This window comes from Babylonia areolata, chromosome 1 (assembly GCF_041734735.1).
Source record: "Babylonia areolata isolate BAREFJ2019XMU chromosome 1, ASM4173473v1, whole genome shotgun sequence".
NCBI lineage: Eukaryota > Metazoa > Mollusca > Gastropoda > Neogastropoda > Buccinidae > Babylonia > Babylonia areolata.
In genome coordinates this window covers 98,665,406-98,691,667 of record NC_134876.1, presented here as the reverse complement: position 1 = coordinate 98,691,667, position 26,262 = coordinate 98,665,406, and the positions used below count along the sequence as shown (strand labels likewise).

The 26,262-nt window shown below is 43.8% G+C and overlaps 1 protein-coding gene across 1 annotated transcript in view; it reads left to right on the top strand.

The window, feature by feature from the left end:
• The window catches only part of LOC143293068 (uncharacterized), a 57,180-nt gene extending 32,486 nt beyond the window's left edge, over positions 1 to 24,694 (top strand). Inside the window, 13 exon segments of the mRNA XM_076603992.1 lie at positions 1,132 to 1,393; positions 2,331 to 2,519; positions 7,063 to 7,141; positions 8,448 to 8,600; positions 9,098 to 9,228; positions 9,231 to 9,506; positions 10,673 to 10,833; positions 14,023 to 14,194; positions 14,866 to 14,942; positions 15,761 to 15,958; positions 16,543 to 16,582; positions 18,635 to 18,724; positions 24,450 to 24,694. Of these exon segments, the coding sequence (XP_076460107.1) occupies positions 1,132 to 1,393; positions 2,331 to 2,519; positions 7,063 to 7,141; positions 8,448 to 8,600; positions 9,098 to 9,228; positions 9,231 to 9,506; positions 10,673 to 10,833; positions 14,023 to 14,194; positions 14,866 to 14,942; positions 15,761 to 15,958; positions 16,543 to 16,582; positions 18,635 to 18,724; positions 24,450 to 24,548 (1,927 nt within the window). The 3' untranslated portion in view covers positions 24,549 to 24,694.
• The last annotated feature ends 1,568 nt before the right edge of the window (positions 24,695 to 26,262 follow it).

Sequence of the window (26,262 nt, the reverse complement as noted above, 5' to 3'; positions counted from 1 at the left end):
TTTCTTATCTTGTCTGGTCTTTTCATGTCTTGCCTTTCTTATCTTGTCTGGTATTGTCATGTCTTGCCTTTCTTATCTTGTCTGGTCTTTTCATGTCTTGCCTTTCTTATCTTGTCTGGTATTGTCATGTCTTGTCATGTCTTCATTTATCTTGTCTGGTCTTGTCATGTCTTTACTTATCTTGTCTGGTCTTGTCATGTCTTTATTTATCTTGTCTGGTCTTGTCATGTCTTGCCTTTCTTATCTTGTCTGGTCTTGTCATGTCTTGCCTTTCTTGTCTTGTCTGGTATTGTCATGTCTTGCCATGTCTTCATTTATCTTGTCTGGTCTTGTCATGTCTTGCCTTTCTTGTCTTGTCTGGTCTTGTCATGTCTTGCCTTACTTATCTTGTCTGGTCTTGTCATGTCTTGCCTTTCTTGTCTTGTCTGGTCCATGCATGTTTGGGTTTGAGGACTGAAACAGACATGGATGAATAGGTATTTTTATGTGTTTGCAATGGTTTTAATTGGATTTAAGTTTTATGTGGACTTACGTGTTGACGAATTCTACATAAGTTGAATGTACACAGTTTGAATGTGAATGAACAAACATGACAAAGTGCATTGAAGACAGTGTAAAGAAACTCGAAACAAAGTCTGTAAATAGAAAGACCAGCTACTGGCTACTTGGGAAGATGAGGTCAGTGGGTGAGTGTGAAGTGTACTCACATGTTCAACACATTTAGTGCATGCATGTAACAAATACATTCCTACACGCATAATACATGGGTCATAACAGACAAACAAGACGAAGACACAACCCCACCCCCCTCTCCCCGCATCCCTCCTCCCCCCCCACACACACATGCACGCATGCAGCATGCACTCACTCACACACATTCTCACACACAAACACACATGCGCACACACAAACACACACACACACACACACACACACACACACACACACACACACACACTTCACGCTGTCTTAATTCTTCATGTCGCCATTTCAAACTTGAGTGAGCAGCATGATCCGATCAGGGGACATAACTCCACTGCTGCCCTCACAAACCCACTGCCAGTGGCTGGTGTTTCTATGTACGGTCGTCGCTGATACCCAGGATGTGCAGAGCTGAGGCTGTGTGTGCAGACGACCCTTCCTGAGACAGAGACGTTCCCCGTCCCCAACGTCCACGTCAGAGACCGAGGAGAGCACCCAGCCCCCTCCCAGACCCCCACCTCCCCCCGCCAACCCCCCCACCCCTCCACCCCCCTCCAAGCACAGGCAGCGAACCGTCATCAACATGCCCTCGGAGCAGATCCGAGACGAGGTCAAGGTCACCAGGCGGTCCCCTCGGAAGTATGAGACGGGCAGCCAGACTGATCGCCATCTGCTGGAGGAGTACGATCACGTGAGTGTTGGACAGTGAGCACTGGTCAGGTACCAGGGTAGAACGAGGGAGCACCAGAGTACAGTGTCTGTCGCTCTAGAATAGAGTATGTCTTACCACCAAGTGTTCCAGGGTCCCGAGAAATACCAGGGCAAATAGTACTTAAAAAGTACAAGCATAATTGGAAAGTCGTATGCAAACACAAATACAGGAGGAATTTAGATATCTGCACATGTATGTGTAAGTGTACGTGCATGCGCACACTGTGATATTGAAATGCTGTGATGTTATTTATACCTACTTGATGCCAGAGACCAAACTCTGGTTTCGAGTCTTGAGTACATCACATATAACTTTGTGCATCTGTCAGAGTGGATTTCTTCGACAGAATTTTGCCAGAGGAAAAAACTTATATTGTCATGGGTTCTTTTTCAGTGCGCCAAGCGCATGCTGCACATGGGACCTTTGTTTTTCATCTCATCTGAATGGTCAGATACTCATTTTCATTTTCCAGTCAAACATGGTAGAAAGGTTGAGACTGGGATTCAAACCCAGACCCTCACAGTCACTGTATTGTCAGCTGAGTATCTTAATATTAAATTATGGAGAGTTTACAGCCTCTGCAGGTTTCGATGCCATGTTGATGGTGAAAAAACACAGAAAACATACTGGTTTTCCTCCATATTACGTGTGGACACACCCATAAATACTACAAAGTTAGTTCTTTTTCTTTGTGGTTTATGCATATGTAGGAACGTGAAAACTTATTTCATGAGATTACTTCTCATTTCTTCCCATGGGCTGCAACTCCCACGTTCACTCGTATGTACACGAGTGGGCTGTTACGTGTATGACCATTTTTACCCTGCCGAATGATGACGAATTTTGACAGCAGAGCAGTGATTGAGTGCAGGGCTCCGTGAGTTGACCATTGTGCTGCCATCCTCCGTGCCTGCAGGACGAGGAGAAGGTGACGGAAGGGCCGTGGGGAGAGTACCAGATCTATGTCAAGACTGGGGACCGCATCGGTGCCAGCACCAGCGCAGACGTCAACATCACGATCTACGGGGAGAAGGGCAGCACGCCCCCCATCAGCCTGGGGGCCACCCCCTCCAAACACAACAAGGTCAAGTTCCAGCGGGGGAAGGTCAGTTATGTTTGTTACCCTCACGCTGAACATGGCCCTCCTCCTCCTCCCTCCACTAACCTCACCACCACCGCCACCACCACTGCCACCCCCTTCAGACACAACAAGATCAAGTTCCAGAAAGGGAAGGTCAGTTGTAATTGTTGTTGTTGTTGTTGTTGACTGTAGTCAGCTCTGAAATTGAATTTAGACCAAGTTTTTTAATTTTTTAAATTTTTCTTTTGCTTCATAGGCTGCGAATCCCATGTTCCCTTGTATGTACAGGTGGCCTTTTACGTGCATGGCTCTTTATGCCACCATGTAGGCAGCCATACTCTAATTTGTGCCTATATTCTTGTTTCCATAACCCACCAAATGCTGACATGGATTTCTCTATAGTTGACATTTTATCTTCAGTATGTATATACACACAAAGGGGTTTCAGCCACCAACATGTCTGCACATCTGTTGACCTGAAAGATCCAAGAAATCTCCACCCTTCATCCACTGGGTGCCTTGACTTGGCATTGAACTCCAGACCCTCAGATTGAAAGTCCAGTGCTTTAACCACTTTACTGTTGTGCTTGTCAGTCTGTCAGTCCGCATTTCTGATCTGATCCACAGTAGTAGGTAGTGCCAGTGAAGGACCGATGGTGAGGGGGTGGTGCGGATGCTTCTGTTTAACCACAGTGTGTTATTTTGCTGTGTTACTGAACACAGCAAATTCTGTACCAAAGTAACCCAGAAAAAAAAACAGTTTAACTTGTGTGTTTGTGTGGTGTGCTTCTTTGTACAATGGGTCAACTGTCTTCACACGAAGGGCCCCAGTCAGGGGCCTTCCGTCTGCAGCCATTTCAGATGAGTGGCACATCATTTCCATTATGATGTTAAAAGCAAATAATATAATCACTGACCTTTCCACTGTCAGATGCAACTAATTAATGCAGAGTCTGTTGCTGTACTCATGAGCAGCAGAGGAGTTTTCTGAATGACTGATTCACATGTTAAAAGTGTGTTGAATGCATCTGACCCTGTTTCTGCGCAGTCACTTGGCAGACAAATTAAACGATAAAGGCAACAGAACTAAGCGATAAAGCCAACATTTCAGCCATGTTAGATGTGCTTGAAATGCACCAGACAGTGTCTGGTGTTGATGAGATGAGTGATGACTGCAGTGAGGATTAAAATTCAGAACAAAAATTATGGACACTTTCTGCCTCTCACTGGAAAATAGAATAGAAATGTGGGAAGTTTTATAAATTGTCCCCAACTAACTCTTGTGTTAGTAATCAGGTTTGGAAATTACATTTGCTAACTTTTAGTAATCAGGTTTGGAAATTACATTTGCTAACTTTTATTAACCTTTTATTATGTGTGTGATGTTTCTGCTAACCTGCACAAATTGGCTGTGTGGAGAAACGCAAGGGAGCAAACTGGCAGTACTAACTGAATTAACAAAAAAAACAGTGCAGCCTCTGTGTATCAGGATTGCATTAGAAATGATGTGAATAAAATTGGTGTAGTGCCTTTTGGTGAAGTTTCAGTTTCTCAAGAGGCTTCACTGCATTTGGACAAATCTATACGCTACACATCTGCTAGGCAGATGCCTGACTAACTGTATAACCCAGCATGCTAGTCAGGCCTTGAGTGTATGCTTATATATTTGTGTACCTATCAGAGTGGATTTCTTCTGCAGAATATTGCCAGAGGACAACACTTTTGTTGCCATGGGTTTTTTTTTATATATATGGTTGTGTTACCATTTATTCATACCACATCTGAAACAGTGCAGCACCAACCCCAAAACAGACTTTGTTGAGTTGGACCTGTGTTGCACCCCGACCCTCCTGGCATGGGACCTACCTTCTCACATAGAAGGAATCAGGAACTTGGAAAGTTGAATCAAGTTGTATTCCCCAACAAACAATTGCAAATACATGTGACAATAAAGAAAAACCCCAAACAATAAGAAAAATATATATATACTATTGCAAACTATGGCATACAGCACTCATGCAAACAAAGCACACACACACACACACACACACACACACACACACACACACACACGCACACACACACACACACACACACACACACACACACACACACACATACGCACACACGCATACACATGCTCCAACACGTACACATGGTTACACACACACACTTGGATCCCAAGTGATGACAGTGATAACAAAAGTCGATGATGGATGTCCTTTCTGCCCTCCCTCCAAAGCTGGAACATGAGGGAAAGAAGGGGAGGGGACAAACACAAATCTTGACCTCTCCCACCTACCCCTGACCTCTCCCACCTACCCCTGATCTCTCTCACCTACCCCTGACCTCTCCCACCTACCCCTGACCTCTCCCACCTACCCCTGATCTCTCCCACCTACCCCTGACCTCTCCCACCTACCCCTGACCTCTCCCCTGACCTCTCCCACCTACCCCTGACTGCAGACGGTGAGTGGCACTGTCGAAGGGGCTGGTGGAAGAGCTGAAGGGATGAAGTTCCACACAAGATGAAGTTGAACGATGACTGACAAAGGGGCTGGTGGAAGAGCTGAAGGGATGAAGTTCCACACAAGATGAAGTTGAACGATGACTGACGAAGGGGCTGGTGGAAGAGCTGAAGGGATGAAGTTCCACACCAGATGAAGTTGAATGATGACTGACAAAGGGGCTGGTGGAAGAGCTGAAGGGATGAAGTTCCACACAAGATGAAGTTGAACAATGACTGACAAAGGGGCTGGTGGAAGAGCTGAAGGGATGAAGTTCCACACAAGATGAAGTTGAACAATGACTGACAAAGGGGCTGGTGGAAGAGCTGAAGGGATGAAGTTCCACACCAGATGAAGTTGAATGATGACTGACAAAGGGGCTGGTGGAAGAGCTGAAGGGATGAAGTTCCACACCAGATGAAGTTGAACGATGACTGACAAAGGGGCTGGTGGAAGAGCTGAAGGGATGAAGTTCCACACCAGATGAAGTTGAACGATGGCTGACAAAGGGGCTGATGGAATAGCTGAAGGGATGAAGTTCCACACAAGATGAACGATGGCTGCGATGAAGGATGACAATGAGAAGATGGGTGAAAGGGTGATGTTGGGGGAGGGTCAAAGGGGCGTGGTTGGACTGGGAAAAGGGAAACAATTTGGTGGGGCGAAAGGGAATGATTGGGCTGTAGTGTCTGTGCTCAGCTTAGGACTAGGACGCCATTGCAGTCTGGCGAAGAGACGCTGGTCCATTTGCCATCCCAGCGGACTCAGCGGAAAAGAATATACCAAGAACAGGCATGGAACAACTTGTTCCCCTGGTGAACTTGGCTTGTCAGGAAACCTGACTTCAACAGACACAGGTGTTATACAGAACTGGGCAACACATATTGTCACACCCAGAACATCCACATAGATGTTACTTTTGAGAGCTCTACCGCACGTCTGCCTTCCAAAAACCAGTTTTAAATTTTCAGCTGCTGCTGCCCTGAGTACAGCTTGATGGAAAAAAAAAAAAAAAAAAAACAGCACGTGAAAACCCAAGAAATGACACCATATACAACTCAAGCACACAAAAACAACAGGCGTTTGAAGTTTATACATTATACAAATCTATCCACACACAGGCACACGAAATAGGAAAACAACAAAATGTCAAAAGATGTAATCCATCTCGCGACAACCTGACTGTCCTGCATTGACCTTGCCAGCCACCAGCCAGTTTGCTGCTTCTCTGGACAGCCCCCCTCCTAGACCTTTGCTCATGAACCTAGATCCTGATGTTTCTATCTGCCTGTTTTTATGATCTATAAGGCAATACATTTTTCCTCAACTTCAACCATTTTGCCTATAGTTAGGTGCATTTAGTGTGTGGTTTTAAAATCTGTCAAACTGCTATTGCGATTCAGAACTGTATTGAGATCAACCTCCAGCCATGGAAATACGACATTTGTGGTTGTGAAAACGATTGAAACCTCCTATGAATCAGAGTGAAACCAGCTGACAAACATCTCACGTTCACACACACAACACACTTGTGGGAGTGGGTACCGGACAAATTCCAGAAGACAGACATGGACGGAGCAGACGTGTGTGCAGAGGATGCAACACGTGAGAACACTTCCCATGGTGATGTCAGGGCCTGCACGTTGACTTCAGCTGATGTCAGGGCCTGCACGTTGACTTCAGCTGATGTCAGGGCCTGCACGTTGACTTCAGCTGAAGGTGCACACATGGCTGCACCAACAACAGCGATCACCCCATCAGTGTTCCACTCCTTGCTCATCACTTTGATGTGAACTGTTTGATGTACTGCACCTTATGTATCGTTAGAATCAGATTTTAAAAAACATTCTGAGGATGTGTGTTATCTTGAGTGTCTTGCAGTCATTATGATGTGGTGATGATGCCACATCATTTCAAGCTGTGGTAAAGTGTTTGGACTATTTGAATCATCCTTAGATGAGTACAGTTGAGTGTGTGTGTCTGTGTCTGTATGTGTATGTGTGTGTGTGTGTGTTGTGTGTGTGTGTGTGTTGTGTGTGTGCGTGTGTTTGTTGGAACAGGAGGATCTGTTCATTGTGGCTGCCCATCATGTGGGCAAGATGAAGAAGGTGAAGATCGGCCATGACAGACCCCAGCTTGGTGAGTTACCCTTACCACTGTAAACATGGCCTTTAAGGCACTATTCTTTTTATTTATATGTGACCCCTGCCTCTCACTAGCTGTGTGAGTGCCCTTACCACTGTAAACATGGCCTTTAAGGCACTACACTTTTTATTTATATGTGACCTATGCCTCTCAGTAGCTGTGTGAGTGTCCTTACCACTGTAAACATGGCCTTTAACTCACTCAGTACGGCCAGTCCTCTCTTCTCCTCTACACAGACCCCTCGGATGTCCAGTGGGTGTCTGAATGACCCAACCTTTAGCTTCCGTCGTCAGAACTGTGGTATTCTTTGTCAACATTCACCTCTTCAGTATAAGAGCGTTCCGCTTGCAATATTTTGATGATGGTAATTGGGGTGAAACGCTGTTAACGTCGTCTCTTTCGCCGTTCGTATGGAGAGAGTTAAGACACTACTCTTTTTATTTATATGTGACCTATGCCTCTCAGTAGCTGTGTGAGTGCCCTTACCACTGTAAACATGGCCTTTTAAGGCACTACTCTTTTTATTTATACGTGACCCCTGCCTCTTACTGGCTGTGTTAGTGCCCTTACCACTGTAAACATGGCCTTTAAGGCACTATTCTTTTTATTTATATGTGACCCCTGCCTCTAACTAGCTGTGTGAGTGCCCTTACCACTGCAAACATGGCCTTTAAGGCACTATTCTTTTTATTTATATGTGACCCCTGCCTCTAACTAGCTGTGTGAGTGCCCTTACCACTGTAAACATGGCCTTTAAGGCACTATTCTTTTTATTTATATGTGACCCCTGCCTCTCACTAGCTGTGTGAGTGCCCTTACCACTGTAAACATGGCCTTTAGGGCACTACTCTTTTTATTTATATGTTGGTGCCTTTTATCGCAACAAAGTGAGTTTTTGACAAGATACTTGATCACAGAGAATACACATGAATAGCAACACTTACAAGCTTCATCTTACTGTTCAGTTCAACATTGTTGATGTTCATCATCCAACAAGTTGAAACCAAATTGCGTATGATGCTGAACTTAAAGTGAATTTGATCATGATTTGCCCCTAGAGAGCAAAACAAAAAAAACAAAACAAAAAAAAGGCAAACATCTGCGTTTTGGACAAGTCTGTGGTGCAAAAATAGAAATAAGTGAACTGATTGCCTGAACTGAAAGCCAAAAAAAAAAGAAAAAAAAAAAAAAGAAAATATCCACACTATCAGTGATAATAACAATTTAATTCATGTTGTGCCTTTCCATGTAAAACACGCTCACCTGCACCAGTTTTCATCTGTTTGTGTTTTTACACCAGCGTACGCCTGGTTTCTGGAGCATGTGACGATCCTGGACATGAACGACAAGGTGATCTACGACTTCCCCTGTAACCACTGGCTGTCTGGTCAGGACGAAGACCAACGAACGTACCGGGTCCTGCCCGTGGATCGACAGAGGGCCTTTGTGGACGGTAACTTTGATTGGAGAATATCATTAACCCCCTGACTGCTGACCCTTGGTGAAATGAGATCAGCGCGGCATCAGTTTGAAGAGCATCTGTTACAGTTAGTGTGCTTGTCAATTGTGGCATTGATTTTGCCAAACACAACTAAAGCAAATCCTACAGGAATAAGTCAAGATGAAGAAATGTAACTACTGTCCTGGCCAGTAAGCTGTGTCTTACCACAATGAGGCGACAGACCTTCACTGACAAGCCTCAGTCAAAGGGTTAATGATTCAGCTACAAATTACAGCCCTTTCTCCATTCAGGTGTGTGTGTTTGTGCTCATGCTGCTGAACATGCACAACCATATGTCTTTGTGTGCACTCTGTTCCTATCCATCCCCAAAAGAATTGACAAGAGATATAGATAGATTACCACATATAATCAGAGAAAAAAGGCAAGAAAAGGGAAGATGACCAATTCTTATCGACAACACCCTCATTCCTCACAAAACATTTTTTCAGCCTTGGAAAAACCTGACACCAGACGACCAAGAAGTCGGAGAGCCAGTCGGACTCTGAAGACTCCGAATCCAGCGAGGAGTCCAGCTCCAAGGGGAAGGACAAAGCCAGCATGCGGGCCAAGAGAAGCCAGCGATCCCACAGCAGTTCTTCAGACAGCACCAGCACGTCTGCCTCAGAGACGGAGACTGACAGCGAAGAGGGTGCAGTGGTCAGAATGTCGGCAGCCTCCACGCCTAGGGAGAAGAAGAAGGAGGAGACAGGGGGAAAGGTCGAGGATTCAGTGGACAAGGCCCCCGGCACGGTCATCCAGTTCCAGAAAAAAGGCTCACAGAAGGTGGAGGAGGAGGTGGTGCTGAGCAGTCAGGGCAAGGCTCCACGTGTGGAACAGGAGTACATGGCAGGGTATAAGGTGAGTGTTGGAGGGTTCTCTTTTTAATTTTTTTATTTTTTATAAGGTGAGGCATTGCTGCAGGAAGATTCTCTTTTTAAAAATCTTTTTTTGTTGTTGTTATTGCCTTTGACAGAACGTGATAAACTAGACAAAGTGAAGAGGATGAAAAGGCACACAAAGAAAAATAAATGGAGACAAGATTGCTGGCTAATCATCCAGCATATAGATGACGAGAAATTTCCATGCAAGTGGTACAGCACTGATGGGATTGTTTCCGTACTGACAATTTGGCCGTACCCCGAATCTGAGTGAAAGGAAATTAACTCTTTCACTGCCACGTTTCTGTGTGAACATTTCCCGCCCCAGATATTTAAGACATGATGCTCTCAGTTACATGGTTCTGTTTGTGTCAAAACATCACTTCAAACTTGCTCAGAAGGGGAGGTTAGTCAATTTCCTAATGCGCAGGAAAGTTGGCTGCAGCTGTCAAGCTTTGTCACAATGTGAACGGTCTGTTTAGTGACGCCGCAATGTTGACTAAAGTCACCTGTGTAGGTGACCTGCCTTGTTGATTGATGTCACCTTTGGTGGTGAAAGAGTTAAATTACTTGCAATAGCCAAGTGGTGAAAGCGTTGGACTTTTAGTCTGAGGGTCCCGGGTTCGAATCTCAGTGACAGCACCTTGTGGGTCAAAGGTGGAGATTTTTCTGATATCCCAGGTCAATACATGTGCAGACCTGCTAGTGCCTGAACCTCCTTCATGTGTATACTCACACAGAAGATTGAATATGCATGTTAAAGATCCTGTAATCCATGTCAGTGTTTGGTGGGTTATGAAAACAAGAACACACCCAGCATGCACACCTCTGAAAACATGAGTATGGCTGCCTACATGGCAGAGTAAATAAACAAAACTGGTCATATACATAAAATGTTACCTGTCTGTATGAGTGTGAGTGTGTGTGAATGACTGAAACCTGATTGAATGACACAGGAAACGAATGATGAGCACCCAATGGCAGCTGTCAGTCGGCTTTACTCAGGTAGGCAGCCTGTTGTGTAAAATGACTCCGTGTTTATAAAGCACTTATAGCTTGGTCTGTGACCGAGGATAGGTGTTATATAAGTATCACATCATCATAATCCAATCTGAATGTTGTTGTGACGGACCTCTTGCCCCCCAGGCCGGAGTGGACGCAGCAGAGGCCTCAGAAAGGAAGCGGAGAGAGGAGGAGAGGACGCGTGATCGTCAGCTGCTCTCTGGGTCTTCCATCCACGATGCCTGCCGGGCTGGGGACCTGAACCGAGTCAAGGAACTGCTGGACAAGTTCCCGGAGATGAAAGAGTAGGCCACTTGTTTCTTCTCTTTTATGTGGAGGGGGGAGGGGGGGGTATGTGGGAGGGGGGGAGCATATATCTACTGATTTGATGAAATGCTGTGTTATTGTAATTTTTTTATGTGCTTGGGCGAGGCATAAGCTAAGACAAACTCATTTACACACACTAAAAATACACTTGCAAACACATGGAGAGGGAAGGGAGGTGTTGTGACCAACATTGTCCAGTGAGGGAGGAATAGAGGAGTAGGGGGACTGGGGTAAACAAGAGGTAGTGTGTATGGCTTTAGGATGTCACAACTCACCCATAACCTGACACACTGTAACATACAAAAAAAAGAGATGATTTAATTATTCATGCTGCATGTGGTCAACCACTGGTCTCTCATTAAGACACCAACAGTGGTTTCAGGCACATGTGCCCATAAACTGCTTGAAAAATGTATTTGAAAAATCACTGTTTCAGCCCAAAATGTTAGTTATTCAGTGGCTTATAATGGATTGCTGTGTTTTTTGTTGCAAGAAATGGAAGTGCAAATGCAAGAAAACACCTCTTGTTATGAGTGGTGCTCACTTCCTTGTCAGCTGACATTGCTGTTTGTCAGAACTTCACTATCATTTCACTATACACCCAAGAGGAAAACTGTGCTGTTTCCCAAGTGGTCCTTAACTTTTGGTGAAGTTTCAGTTTCTCAAAGAGGCATCACTGCATTTGGACAAATCTATACGCTACACCACATCTGCTAGGCAGATGCCTGACTAACTGTATAACCCAGCATGCTAGTCAGGCCTTGAGTGTATGCTTATATATTTGTGTACCTATCAGAGTGGATTTCTTCTGCAGAATATTGCCAGACACTGCTGTCCAGGCTATAAGCAGAACCACACACTTAGCTGACTGCGAGATCCCCCTAAGGCCTGATAGTGCCAGACACTGCACTGATAAGTACCAGCTGCTGTGCCTGCTAACTCGTCACTGACCCTTCTTTGTCTTCTATTAAAGCGTGGCAATTTGCGCGCCTCTTTTGAGCGGGCTGGTGAGCATACTCGTATTTCTGCGGCATTAATGTTTTGCACCATTGGAAAGAGCGGACACTTATCTTTTTGATGGTGGTAGTACTTTCCTTGGCTGGTAAATATTTTTTAAGATAGCAGCATTTACTTGAGAGAACTGTGGTGACAATTGTGACTGGCGGTGGTGTGGTTTTTTTCATAGCAGAAGTACCGTGAGTTTGGTTTTCCTTCACATTCTGTTCTCTCACATTTCTTTCTTCCATTCCTTTCTTTCATTCTGTTTTCTTCCCTGTCTTTCTTTCGTGCTGTTTCTTTCCCTCTCTTTCTCTCCTTCATCCCTTCCTTTCTTTCGCGCTGTTTCCTTCCCTCTCTTTCTCTCCTTCTCCTTCATCCCTTCCTTTCTTTCGTTCTGTTTCCTTCTCTCTCTTTCTTTCGTCAGTGCTGCTTTCTCCCCTCTCTTTCTTTCTGTTTTCTTCCCTCTCTTTCTTTCATGCTGTTTCCTTCCTTCTCTTTCTCTCCTTCATCCCTTTCTTTCTTTCTTTCATCCTGTTTTCTTCCATCTCATTCTCTCGTTCTTTCTTCTTTTTTTTATTTTATTTTATTTCACTGTTTCTTTTTCACCTCCCATCTCCTGTTGTTCTTTGTTTCTGTTTATTCTCTCTCTCTCTCTCTCTCTCTCTCTCTCTCTCTCTATATATATATATATATATATATATATATATATATATATATATATTTCTCTCTCTGCTTTTTTTGTTTGTTTCAACCTCATTCATCTCTCTCTCTCTTTACGTCACCACCCCTGCCCCCTCTCTCACATCTGGAACCCCCATCCCTCTCCCCTCCCCTCTCACCACCCCAGTTCTGTATCCCTTTCCCAACTCACTATTTTTTTTTTCGTGCATGTGTGGCCAGGCTCTGCCTTACGTAGAGTCAGGGCAAGCTAGCCCTTCCAGCTTGCTGGGGGTGAAGAGTGAAAAGTAGTAACCTGCTTGCAGCTCCACACTTGACCACGTGATAGGCAATTTATGGCAAGTACTTTTTAATGCTGTGTCAGTCCTTACTTCTGGCAGAATAACAAAGTGGTTACTGCCAATGACTGTGTGATGAAGACTACCATTTTAACAGTTCTAGATTTAACACACACACACACACACACACACACACACACACACACACACACACACACACACACACACAAACCAGCAGGAATTTTTCTTACAAACCGCCAGAACAAACTGCCATCCACACCCCATACACGTGGCTGTGGTTTTCTTCAATGTGCGTGAATGACTGAATCAGTGTGCCTGTGGAGTACTTGTACAAGCTGCAAAACAGTTGTGATCTTTAACACGCCACAGCTTCCTTCAGAATTTCCAGCCATCAACACAGGTTAGTGAGAGGCATGCTGATGTGTAATGCTGTGCATGGAATGTATTGTCTGTGTTGAGCGAAATATGTGAGATTAGATTCAGTGTGTTAAAAATGTGTCAAAATGCATGTTACCAAACTGGTGGTAAGCATACCTGCTTTTTTCAAACAGTTATCCTGAGAAAAATAATCGGATGTTCACATTTGAGTTTCCTATCGTTTTAAAGCTAAGACTGTGCTCTTTCAAACCATACTATTTATTAAGCGATTGCATTGACAAGCAGTGTGTTATCAAAAGTTAACGAAGAGGTGTTGTTTTCTCCCTGTGGCCGCTGCCATCGCGCGGAACAGCACACTGGTCTTTCTCCCTCCCAACAGCTGATAACGGCTGGAGGCGCAACGTGAAAGAGAAGTCGTAGCGTTTTGTGCTCTCAGTTCTTCCAAGTTAAAGCTCCAACCCTTCCGGCGGTAGCGTGTTATTTTTAGGCGGCGCTTTTCCCTCCTGAGTTGAATGCAGGGTCAAGTTCGCTCCTCAGATGAACTAAACGTCAAGCGCTGAACAGCTGTGCAGAGGACAACACTTTTGTTGCCATGGGTTCTTTTTCAGTACGCTAAGTGCATGCTTCACACAGGACCTCAGTTTATCATCTCATGCCAGTGATGAGACGCTCAGTTTGATTTTCCAGTCAAACTTGTGAGGAAGGGTAAGAGCAGGATTCAAACTCAGACCCTCACGGACACTGTATTGGCAGATAAGCGTCTTGACCATCGTGCCACCTTTCTGAAGCCTGTATACCGTTTGTGTGTGGCAGTTTCAAGGACGAGAGTGGCTACACCCCCCTGCATGTGGCTGCGGAGAAAGGTCGTGTGGACATCATCAAGTGGCTGACCTCGTCGGGGCGTGACGACATCGACGCTGAGACTCCCACCGGCTACACCCCTATCCACCTGGCCGCCATGAACGGTCACTTCAACGCCTTGACGGTCAGTTCCTCGTCTTGCGGTTGGCTGTCACTGCTACATGAGTCACAGATCAGATATTATATATTTCCTTCAGGTTTTTTTCATAAAGTTTCAGTTCAAATCTGGCCTCAAAACACATCTGTACAAGTCTGCTGTCATAGATATCAAGGTGTTGGCACATGGTGTGTTGTCATGTAGTGTGTGTAAGTGTGTGCATGTGTGTGTGTGCACATGTGCATGTGTGCTTATGTGTGTTTGTGTGCATGTGTATGCATATGCTTTGTCATTGACATATTCCTTTGTCTTGCTGTGAGCCTGTCTTGCTTGTAATTATAGTGCACCCATGTAGTTATTTTTTGTAGTCATTTTGTAATCATTGTTTTCCTGTACTGATGTTAATTGTTTGGGCTCTGGGCCTCCACAATCCCCTGTCCTGTGCCTGTGTGTGGCTCCAGGTAAGATCCATCATCTTGGTGTCTGCCTGCAGGTCTCTTTGCCAGGTGTTTCTTGGTCGGCCTCTCCTCCTCTTCCCTCAGGGCTTCCTTGTCAGGGCTGTCTGGTGGTACGAGACGCTGGTTTTCATCCATCGCCACCTTCTTTCATCTCTGCTTTCACTTTCAGCCTGCAGTTGTTGTCTTTCACTGTGTTTAACTGTTGTTGTTGTCACAGGTTGGTTTGTTCCTCGTGTGCAGGTTCTGAACGCCATGGGGGCAGACATTGGATGTACGACAGCTGACGGGCAGTCCCCCCTCCACCTGGCTTCAGAAGCGTACGTACTGAGCGCACGACACACACACACACACATACACAATACACAAACACACACAACACACACACAAACACACACACTCACACACACTCACACACACATACACAATACACAAACACACACAACACACGCACACACACACACACACACACACACACACACACACACACCACACAACACAACTATTTTGACTTGTTTCAAATAAAAACACCTATTAAATCAAACCCAGTCAAACATAGCAGGTGTGAAATGTGACAATGTTTAACGCTGTATTTCAGTGGTCACCTGTTCTGTGTGAAGTGGTTGGTGGGGAACACAGCAGACCTGTACAGGTGTGAAATGTGACGATGTTTTACGCTGTATTTCAGTGGTCACCTGTTCTGTGTGAAGTGGTTGGTGGGGAACACAGCGGACCTGTACAGGTGTGAAATGTGACGATGTTTTACGCTGTATTTCAGTGGTCACCTGGACTGTGTGAAGAGGCTGGTGGGGAACACAGCGGACCTGTACAGGTGTGAAATGTGACGATGTTTTACGCTGTATTTCAGTGGTCACCTGTTCTGTGTGAAGTGGCTGGTGGGGAACAGAGCGGACCTGTACAGGTGTGAAATGTGACGATGTTTTACGCTGTATTTCAGTGGTCACCTGTTCTGTGTGAAGTGGCTGGTGGGGAACACAGCGGACCTGTACAGGTGTGAAATGTGACGATGTTTTACGCTGTATTTCAGTGGTCACCTGGACTGTGTGAAGTGGTTGGTGGGGAACAGAGCAGACCTGTACAGGTGTGAAATGTGACGATGTTTTACGCTGTATTTCAGTGGTCACCTGGACTGTGTGAAGTGGCTGGTGGGGAACAGAGCGGACCTAACGGCCGAGGACAGTGCTGGCCGCTCCCCCAGTGACCTGGCCCAGCAGTACAAACAGACCTCTGTTGTCACCTTCCTCAAGGAGTGCGAGCGAGACCTGGCCGACCCAAACAGCGCCTTCGCTCAGATGCACAGAGTTCAGCAGAGAGGGTCTGTGGATGCAAAGTGTTTGTGTGTGGGGGTGGGGGGGAGTGGTGTGTATGTGTGCGTGTGTGGTGTGTGTGTTGTTTGTATGTTGTGTGTGTGTTGTGTTTGTGTGTGTGGCAGGGGGGGGGGGGTTGTATGTATGTGTTATGTGTGTGTGTGTGTGGTGTGTGTGTGTGTTGTTTGTTTGTGTTGTGTGTGAGTGTGTTTATGTGTGTGTGAGTGTGTGTGTTTGTGTGTGTGTGTGTGTGTATTATTACTGATTATGTGTGTGGGTGTGTGTTACTACTGATGTTTACATCATCTTGTATATTTTGCCATCAATGAACTGTACACAGTTACCATTTTGGGTGCCAGACAGATTGCAGTATATGTATAACAAATTCTTAAAACTTAACAGGTGATACATTGTTCTGATTTAAAATCACACTGCATGACTAGACATTTAACTGAAGAACGCATATATTCTTTCCAAACCTGCACACATAATGATATACATTGTGCTTGGATACATACCAAATCAGTATAACTGACTTCTGTGTGAATGTTTACATGGACAGCATGTGAAATGACGCTCTGTTTCATTTCAGGGGATCAGTGGCTTTGCCAACCATCAGAGAAGATGACAAGGTAAGAAAGCTTTTTAACTTGTGGAGTCAGTGAACATAGGTCACAGCTGAAGATAGTACTCAGTGTACAGGTGTCACAGCTGAAGATAGTACTCAGTGTACAGGTGTCACAGCTGAAGATTGTACTCAGTGTACAGGTACAGGTGTCACAGCTGAAGATTGTACTCAGTGTACATGGGTCACAGCTGAAGATAGTACTCAGTGTACAGGTACAGGTGTTGCAGCTGAAGATTGTACTCAGTGTACAGGTGTCACAGCTGAAGATTGTACTCAGTGTACAGGTACAGGTGTCACAGCTGAAGATTGTACTCAGTGTACATGGGTCACAGCTGAAGATAGTACTCAGTGTACAGGTGTCACAGCTGAAGACAGTACTCCGTCAGTGTACAGGTGTCACAGCTGAAGATAGTACTCAGTGTACAGGTGTCACAGCTGAAGACAGTACTCAGTGTACAGGTGTCACAGCTGAAGATTGTACTCAGTGTACAGGTGTCACAGCTGAAGACAGTACTCAGTGTACAGGTGTCACAGCTGAAGATAGTACTCAGTGTACAGGTGTCACAGCTGAAGATAGTACTCAGTGTACAGGTGTCACAGCTGAAGATAGTACTCAGTATACAGGTGTCACAGCTGAAGATAGTACTCCGTCAGTGTACAGGTGTCACAGCTGAAGATAGTACTCGGTGTACAGGTGTCACAGCTGAAGGCAGTACTCAGTGTACAGGTGTCACAGCTGAAGACAGTACTCCGTCAGTGTACAGGTGTCACAGCTGAAGACAGTACTCAGTATACAGGTGTCACAGCTGAAGACAGTACTCAGTGTACAGGTGTCACAGCTGAAGACAGTACTCCGTCAGTGTACAGGTGTCACAGTTGAAGACAGTACTCAGTATACAGGTGTCACAGCTGAAGACAGTACGCAGTGTACAGGTGTCACAGCTGAAGACAGTACTCAGTGTACAGGTGTCACAGCTGAAGACAGTACTCAGTGTACAGGTGTCACAGCTGAAGACAGTACTCAGTGTACAGGTGTCACAGCTGAAGACAGTACTCCGTCAGTGTACAGGTGTCACAGCTGAAGACAGTACTCAGTATACAGGTGTCACAGCTGAAGACAGTACGCAGTGTACATGGGTCACAGCTGAAGACAGTACTCAGTGTACAGGTGTCACAGCTGAAGACAGTACTCAGTGTACAGGTGTCACAGCTGAAGACAGTACGCAGTGTACAGGTGTCACAGCTGAAGACAGTACTCAGTGTACAGGTGTCACAGCTGAAGACAGTACTCCGTCAGTGTACAGGTGTCACAGCTGAAGACAGTACTCCGTCAGTGTACAGGTGTCACAGTTGAAGACAATATTATCATGCCCCATTCCATATGCTGTCATCTTTGGATATCATATCTGTTTCTTACATGTATATGTTGATGCATGTGTGTGTGTGTTGTGGTTTGTGTCTAATGTAGCACTGTCAAGTACTTTGAGATGTACAAAAGTGCGATATAGATATAAGATATATATATATATATAGATATATATATATATAACTATCATCATCATCATTGTCATTATTGTCATTATTATTATCATCATTTTTATTATTGTTGTTGTTACCACCATGATTGTTATTGCCATCATCATCGTTATCATTATCATAATGATGGACACAATAGCAGATTGGTTAAAGCAATGGACTTTCAATCTGATAGCACCTGATGGTTAAAGGGTGGAGATTTTTCTGATCTCCCAGGTCAACATATGTGCAGACCTGCTTGTGCCTGAACCCCCCATTGTGTGTATACCCAAGCAGAAGATCAAATACGCACATTAAAGATTCTGTAATCCATGTCAGCATTCAGTGGGTTATGAAAGAAAACAAGAACATACCCAGCATGCACAGCCCTGAAAATGGAGTATGGCTGCCTATAATTATGGTGGGGTAAAAACGGTCATACACGTAAAAGCCCACTCATGTACATACCAGTGAACATGGGAGCTGCAGCCCACGAAGAAAGAAGAAGAATGATCACTGTGATGCTGTGTGGTGTGTACAGACCAGCACAGGGTCTGACCAGGCCCAGGCAGGCAGTGGCAGTGCAGGCCACAGACGAAGGGGCAGAGACAGAGAGGACCGCTTGCTGCAGGTAGGCCGCACTGGGGGCTGAACAAACTGTCTGAAGTCATTGATTTGTAGTGACGTCATTGTGCTGCTGGTCCACATGCATGGCTCATTATTTGTATGGAAACTGAGTGGTATTTTGTGGATTGCGAATTACCAGTGACAGTGTTGGTAATTATTTCATGGTAACTTGTGAAAATAGATTTTGTTTGGTTCAAATGATGCAATTTAACTGTGATCAGATAATAAGGAATCTGCATGCATTGTGTCAGTTTGAATGGTGTGAACAGAACATTTTCTTGCTGCCACAGTCTGGGTTTCCTCATGAGTAGGCTGGTATTGATGTGAAGAAGATAAGTTTAAAAACATGAAAAAAAGGTTAAAAAAAAAGTTGAAGAACCAAGTGTTGTGGTGGTGGGTACACAGTAACTGTGGCTGGTGTGCAGAAGTGACATGCAGTCTCACCAGGCCCTTGGAGTGAGGTAGTGTGTGTCTGGGTGTTGTCAGCAGCTTGTAAGTGCTAGATGGATCACAAAAATAGATCACTGCTCACAGAACAAAATGAACTTTCTTCACAACTAAGGCAGTTTTCTTCACAGCTTGTAGGCATTGGCAGAATGGCAAAACCAGTGTTTGAAATGAAATTGGTTGTAGATTTTCTAACATAGGTGGTCCATTTCTGATTGTTATAGCAAGTGTTTTTTTGTTTTTTTTAAATTATTTTTCTTCTTGCATTTATCGTTGTAGTTATTTTTTCCCAAAAAACTGCACGCACATTTTTGATTTGGGGGGATTTTTTTGTCCTGGATTTTCTTGTGTCGACCACCGTTTTATTTTGTATATAAATTCATTATGACAATTCAGAGTAGATGGAAAAGAAAGAAAGAAAAAACAAATCTGAATACAGTGAACATCAACAATAACAGATGTAGTCATTATACTTATATATATAGTCCATTACACAATCAACTCAAAACAAGACAATAATCAAGACCAATACCTGACATTCCATGACTATGTCATTGTAATCAGTAGCAATTATGGAATAAATCACCCATACAAGAAAAAGCACACAACTTTTCATTTACTGAATCATGGCATGTGGAAAAAAAAAAAGAAAAAAAAAAGATAACAACAAAGAAAAAAGACAACAAAAAAGGACTCAAGACTCAAGACAGTAATATGGAAGGAAGTTGAACAAATTATACAACAACATGTACAAAAGTTGAAATCAATCATAAAGACAGTCAGGTGGTCGACCATGCAGACAGGCAGACACACAGACAGACAGACAGTCCCTCCCCCACCCCTCTCCGCCAACCCTATCTTGCTCCTCCAACAGTCCAATGGTTCTTGTCCTATTTCTGTAGGGAAGCTTTCTTCTTATTTTCTTCCTTTCTTTTCTGTTTTTTTTTATTTTATATAACAGATGGTGACAGCATTTATCTTGACTTCTGTGGGTCAGCACATGAACATAAATGGATAAGACAGAGCATAGAGAGTGTCCCCAACCTTGATTCACTTGACATGTATAGAAGTATACAAGTAATATACCCCAGTAGGTCACTACTCTTTCGCCCACTGGTTCATGTTATTATCAATGAGAAGAACACTGAATAAATGAAGTAGGTGTCTTTTCATATTACTGATAGTACAGTTTCATTTTAGCATTTCTCCATTACTAATTGAATACGTCCATCTCAGTATCTGAAATTATGGTGACAATAAAACACCAAATTTCCTTTTCATACAATTCAAAATTTACCACATTCAATTCTTACATAAAAAAATATTTACACAGTTGAAAAATGAATGTGCCCATTACCATACTCATAGACATGGTATATGAATGATATATTACAGTGTTTTGTGTCTGCAAGAACACTTTATTTGGCAACTTTTCTGAAGTATGCAATTCCATTCAGGGCACAAAGATTGATGTCTATAGCCCCTCCCCCTTTACTTCGGGGCACAAAGATTGATGTCTATAGCCCCTCCCCCTTTACTTCAGGGCACAAAGATTTATGTCTATAGCCCCTCCCCCTTTACTTCAGGGCACAAAGATTGATATCTATAGCCCCTCCCCCTTTACTTCAGGGCACAAAGATTGATGTCTATAGCCCCTCCCCCTTTACTTCAGGGCACAAAGATTGATGTCTATAGCCCCTCCCCCTTTACTTCAGGGCACAAAGATTGATGTCTGTAGCCCCTCCCCCTTTACTTCAGGGCACAAAGATCGATGTCTATAGCCCCTCCCCCTTTACTTCAGGGCACAAAGATTGATGTCTATAGCCCCTCCCCCTTTACTTCAGGGCACAAAGATTGATGTCTGTAGCCCCTCCCCCTTTACTTCAGGGCACAAAGATTGATGTCTATAGCCCCTCCCCCTTTACTTCAGGGCACAAAGATTGATGTCTATAGCCCCTCCCCCTTTACTTCAGGGCACAAAGATTGATGTCTATAGCCCCTCCCCCTTTACTTCAGGGCACAAAGATTGATGTCTATAGCCCCTCCCCCTTTACTTCAGGGCACAAAGATTGATGTCTGTAGCCCCTCCCCCTTTACCCCCACCCCCTTCATCCACCATTCCAAGAGAGCAGAAAGAAAGTCTCTCTTCATGACATAAATATCAGTTTATAACTACTCTGGTGACTGAATCCACTCTAAGAACTGATGGAAAGATGCTCCATTTTCTGTAAATTGACTTATGCTTGAAAAGAGTGGGACCCTTTCAGTGTCACTTGCCACTAACAGTCACCAGCACTGCTCCTTCACTGGTCATCACGCTGGTCATTCAGCATGAACTGGACACTCAGGGTCTGTTCAGACACCTGTTGCTCAGTCACTTCAAAGGACAAACAACCACAGCTTAAACTCCACCAACATCAAGGAGTGTGTTTTTCTCAGGGTGCCTGTGTGAACTTGTGCTTGCTTTTCAAAGTTGGAGATCACTGCCTTTGGAAGGTGGCTGATGCTTTCCTGGATAGATGTCCACAGACCTGCTTTGTGTGCCGTACATGTGTTACTGCTAGGTGCAAGGCTGTGCAGCTGGCTAATGATCTGGTGTTTCAAACTGGGCATGCTGTAGTGATGCTGTTTGTGAAGGTTAATGTGCATCGGAAATGAAAGGAAACAACTTTTATTCCATGAGGGAAGTGGAATAAACATTTAATGCTTTTTTTTTTCTTTTTTCTTTTTTTTTTTATCCCACTGTCTGAGCAAAAGCAACCAAATAATCATGAAGAGGGAACAGAAGATGGAGACTGGTCTGTTACTGCACACAAATACTGGCCTATTTTTTGCACGCGTAAAGCGCTTAACTTGGCTTCCTTATCAAAGCATGTAGATGTTCACTGTGTATTTTTGTGTGTGTGTGCGTGCGCGCAGGCACATGTGTGCACGTGCATGTATGATCTTTTTATGAATGAGAAAGGCAGTGTTGTTTTGTCCCGCTTTTGTTCATGTAAAATTCAGTTAAACACGTGGACTTGCGTGACATTGATTCTGTTATGTTTAGACTGTGTGCATTCCTTTTTTCTTCTTTTTCTTTTTCTGTTGTTGAGAAAATGAAAAAATAAATAAAGTATCATTTGCATATCTGGAATTATTTCCTTATCTTTTATGACATGTATATTGATATCGATGATGTTTGTTGTTGTTTTTCTCTGTGTGATGGAGTGGGTGGGGGAGGGAGATTTTTTTTTTTCAAATTTATGTTTTGTTTCACAGGCTTTAACCTACATGTCTTCACTGTGAACCTTTTTTTTTTTTTTTTTTTTTTTTCCCGGACTTTCTTGGGTCGACCACCGTTTTATTATTATTATATATATATATATATATATATAAATTCATTATGACATTCAGAATAGATGAGAAAAAATGTGAACATTAACAATAACAGATATAAGTGATTATGTTGATATATATACATATATATATACACACATATATACACATATATACACAAATATATATATATATATATATATATATATATACATGCATATATAGTTCATTACACAATCAAACACATGAATCATTTTATGGTTTTTAGTGACAATATATAAAGTCACAGACACAAACACATACACAGAAACATAAGCACACGCACACGCACACACACACACACACACACACACACACACACACACGATTTGCTATGTCATTCATCTTTATGCTGAGCGCAGAGCTGCAGTCATTTCTAGCCCAACCATGTTACCATTGTCTTCTACGTTCGCTGACACCGCCCCCCCCCCCCCCCCCCGCCCCCCCTTTTTTTCCCCCATCGCTGTATCTTCATACTATTCTTCACTGTGAACCTGACAAAGGCAGATTGGCCTACTTTGCTTTTCTTATCCCCGGGTGCACATTGATTGACAAAAACCATACTCCAGATGCATATATACTTTTGTTGCATGTTTTTCTCTTTTCTTTTTGTTTCTTTTCTTCTAATGCTTATGTGTAGAACAACAATTTGAATGCAAAAATCTTCATTTCAAGAAGTCATTCATCTTACCCTTTCTCCTAAGTTTGATTGAAAGTCAAACTGAACATCCAGTTATTCAGATGAGATGATAATCTGAGGTCCTATGTGCAGCATGGAAAAGAACCTATGGCAATGTAAGTGTTGTCTTCAGACAAAATTCTTTAGAAGTCGACTCTGATTAGTACGCACATACACATAGTGGAGTGATGGCCTAGAGGTAACGCGTTTACCTTGGAAGCGAGAGAATCTGAGCGCATTGGTTCGAATCACGGCTCAGCCGCTGATATTTTCTCCCCCTCCACTAGACCTTGAGTAGTGGTCTGGATGCTTGTTATTCGGATGAGACGATAAACCAAGGTTCTGTGTGCAGCATGCACTTAGCGCACGTAAAAGAACCCACGACAACAAAAGGATTGTTCCTGGCAATATTCTGTAGAAAATTCCACTTAGGAAAAACAAATAAAACTGCAGGCAGGAAAAAAATACAAAAAAATGGTGGCACTGTAGTGTAGCGACGTGCTCTCTCTGCAGAGAGCAGCTGAATTTCACTCAGAGAAATCTGTTGTAACAAAAAGAGAAGTACAAATACAAATATAATTATATATGCATGCACTCAAGACCTGAGCGTGTTGGGTAATGCTGCTGGTCAGGCATCTGCCTAGCAGATGTGGTGTAGCGTATATGGATTTGTGCGAACACAGTGACACCTCCTTGAGAGACTGAAACTTTGGGGGGGTTTTATCATATTTTTTAATTCATTATCTTTGTTTATTTATTTATTTAGAACGCAGTGACACTTTGAGAGACTGAATTTTTTTTTTTTTTTTTTAGTTCATTGTCTTTGTTTATTTAGTAAGTTGTTTGTTTGCTTTCTGTTTTTTTCTGTTTGTTTCCCCCTCAAGGCCTAAGCATGTTCAGTTACACTGCTGGTCAGGCATCTGTTTAGCAGATTTGGTGTAGCCTGTATGGCATTTGTCCGAATGTAGTGATGACTCCTTGAGCAAAAGGAACTTTGGGGTTTTTTTTATCCATTTTTTAAAAATTCATTATCTTTATTTAGTTAGTTAGTTGTTTGTTTATTTCCTTTTTTTCTGTTTGTGATTTTTCATCAAGGCCTGACTAAGTGTGTTAGGTTATGCTGCTGGTCAGACATCTGTTGAGCAGATGTGGTGTAGCATGTATGGGACTTGAGCGAATGCAGTGCCACCTCCCTGAGTTAGTGAAGTGCGGAACAGAAAGTGAAGGTGCAGAGTGCTGTGTGCAGGAGAAACGGGAGGTGTACGCCCAGCAGCAGCACCACATGGAGTCACAGGGTGTCTCCTTCCTGGACAGCATCCGCCAGGACCTCGACAGTGAGGCTTGAGTCACCTCCCCTGTCTCCGTCTCGCTGCCTAGAGTCACGTCCCCTGTCTCCGTCTCCCTCCCTCCTCTCAGCCAGGCCTAGAGTCACCTCCCCTGTCTCCGTCTCCCTCCCTCCCCACAGCCAGGCCTAGAGATCTCCCCTGTCTCCATCTCTCTCCCTACAGCCAGGCCTAGAGTCATCTCCCCTGTCTCCATCTCCCTCCCTACAGCCAGGCCTAGAGTCACCTCCCCTGTCTCCGTCTCCCTCCCTCCTCTCAGCCAGGCCTAGAGTCACCTCCCCTGTCTCCGTCTCCCTCCCTCCCCACAGCCAGGCCTAGAGTCATCTCCCCTGTCTCCGTCTCCCTCCCTACAGCCAGGCCTAGAGTCACCTCCCCTGTCTCCGTCTCCCTCCCTCCCTACAGCCAGGCCTAGAGTCACCTCCCTGTCTCCGTCTCCCTCCCTACAGCCAGGCCTAGAGTCACCTCCCCTGTCTCCGTCTCCCTCCCTACAGCCAGGCCTAGAGTCACCTCCCCTGTCTCCATCTCTCTCCCTACAGCCAGGCCTAGAGTCACCTCCCTGTCTCCGTCTCCCTCCCTACAGCCAGGACTAGAGTCACCTCCCCTGTCTCCATCTCCCTACAACCAAGCCGAGAGTCACCTCCCCTGTCTCCCCACAGCCAGGCCAAGAGTCACCTCCCCTGTCTCTGTCTCTCTCCCTCTCCCCTGTAGCGCAGGACAGTGAAGTGTGCTGTTGATGGAAAGAAGTCTTTACACCACGTTACCCCATGACAATGATAACGACATGGTCATGTTTAATCCTCAACAGGGAAGTGTTGTGGGTTTTTTTGTGCGTGTTTTTTGTCTTGTTCATAATATGTATATGATAACTATGATTAAATGTTCACGTTTAATCCTCCTGAGTGAAGTGGGTTATTTTTACCTTCTTCATAACTGATAAATAGTGAATTGATTATTGTGTAGTGTTTTTTTTCCATCTTGTTCATAATGTTTATGCCTTGTTAAAAATATCTTTCATTGATAATTGTATCTTTGATTATTGTGAAGTAGCTTTTTTTCATCTTTGTTCATAATGTTTATGACTGATAAATAATATATTTGATTATTGATTGTAAGAAATGTTTTCATCGATGTGTTAGTAATGACTGTAGATTGCAAGTGACAGGGCTCTTAATAGATACTGAGGCTGTATGAATTGTATTAGCTGTTATGGTAAAAAGAATCTTTTTTTTAAAATTATTTATTCTATAAAATGTATTCCTTCTTTTGTAAACATTGATCTCAAAATACTTTTGGATGTTTTTTTTCGTTTTTTTCCTCTTTTTTTCTTTTTTTTTTTTTTTCTTTGTTCACTGTCAGACTGATTAGAACTGAAGCAGTTGTACATCACTGAACGTCCTTCAGAAGCTTCACTGTGAACAAGGTGTAAATATTCTGGAACTGGAAGCCTTTCATTCATTTTTGTATTCTGAATACTGTGATGTTGATTTCTGCTGTTGATTTTAACTCGCCATCGATTTTTATTATGCACTGTACGAGGGTACAGGGTATTTTTCATAGAAAAAAAAGTAACCGAAAAGTTGTATGAATAATTGTTAATGTCTGGTTAGGAAGTGTAAATTCAGATATTGCGTGTTGTTTTGAAGACATGATCAAGACTTTTTGGAACTGAAAAGTTGTATGAATAATTGTTAATGTTTGGCTTGGGATAGTAATTTG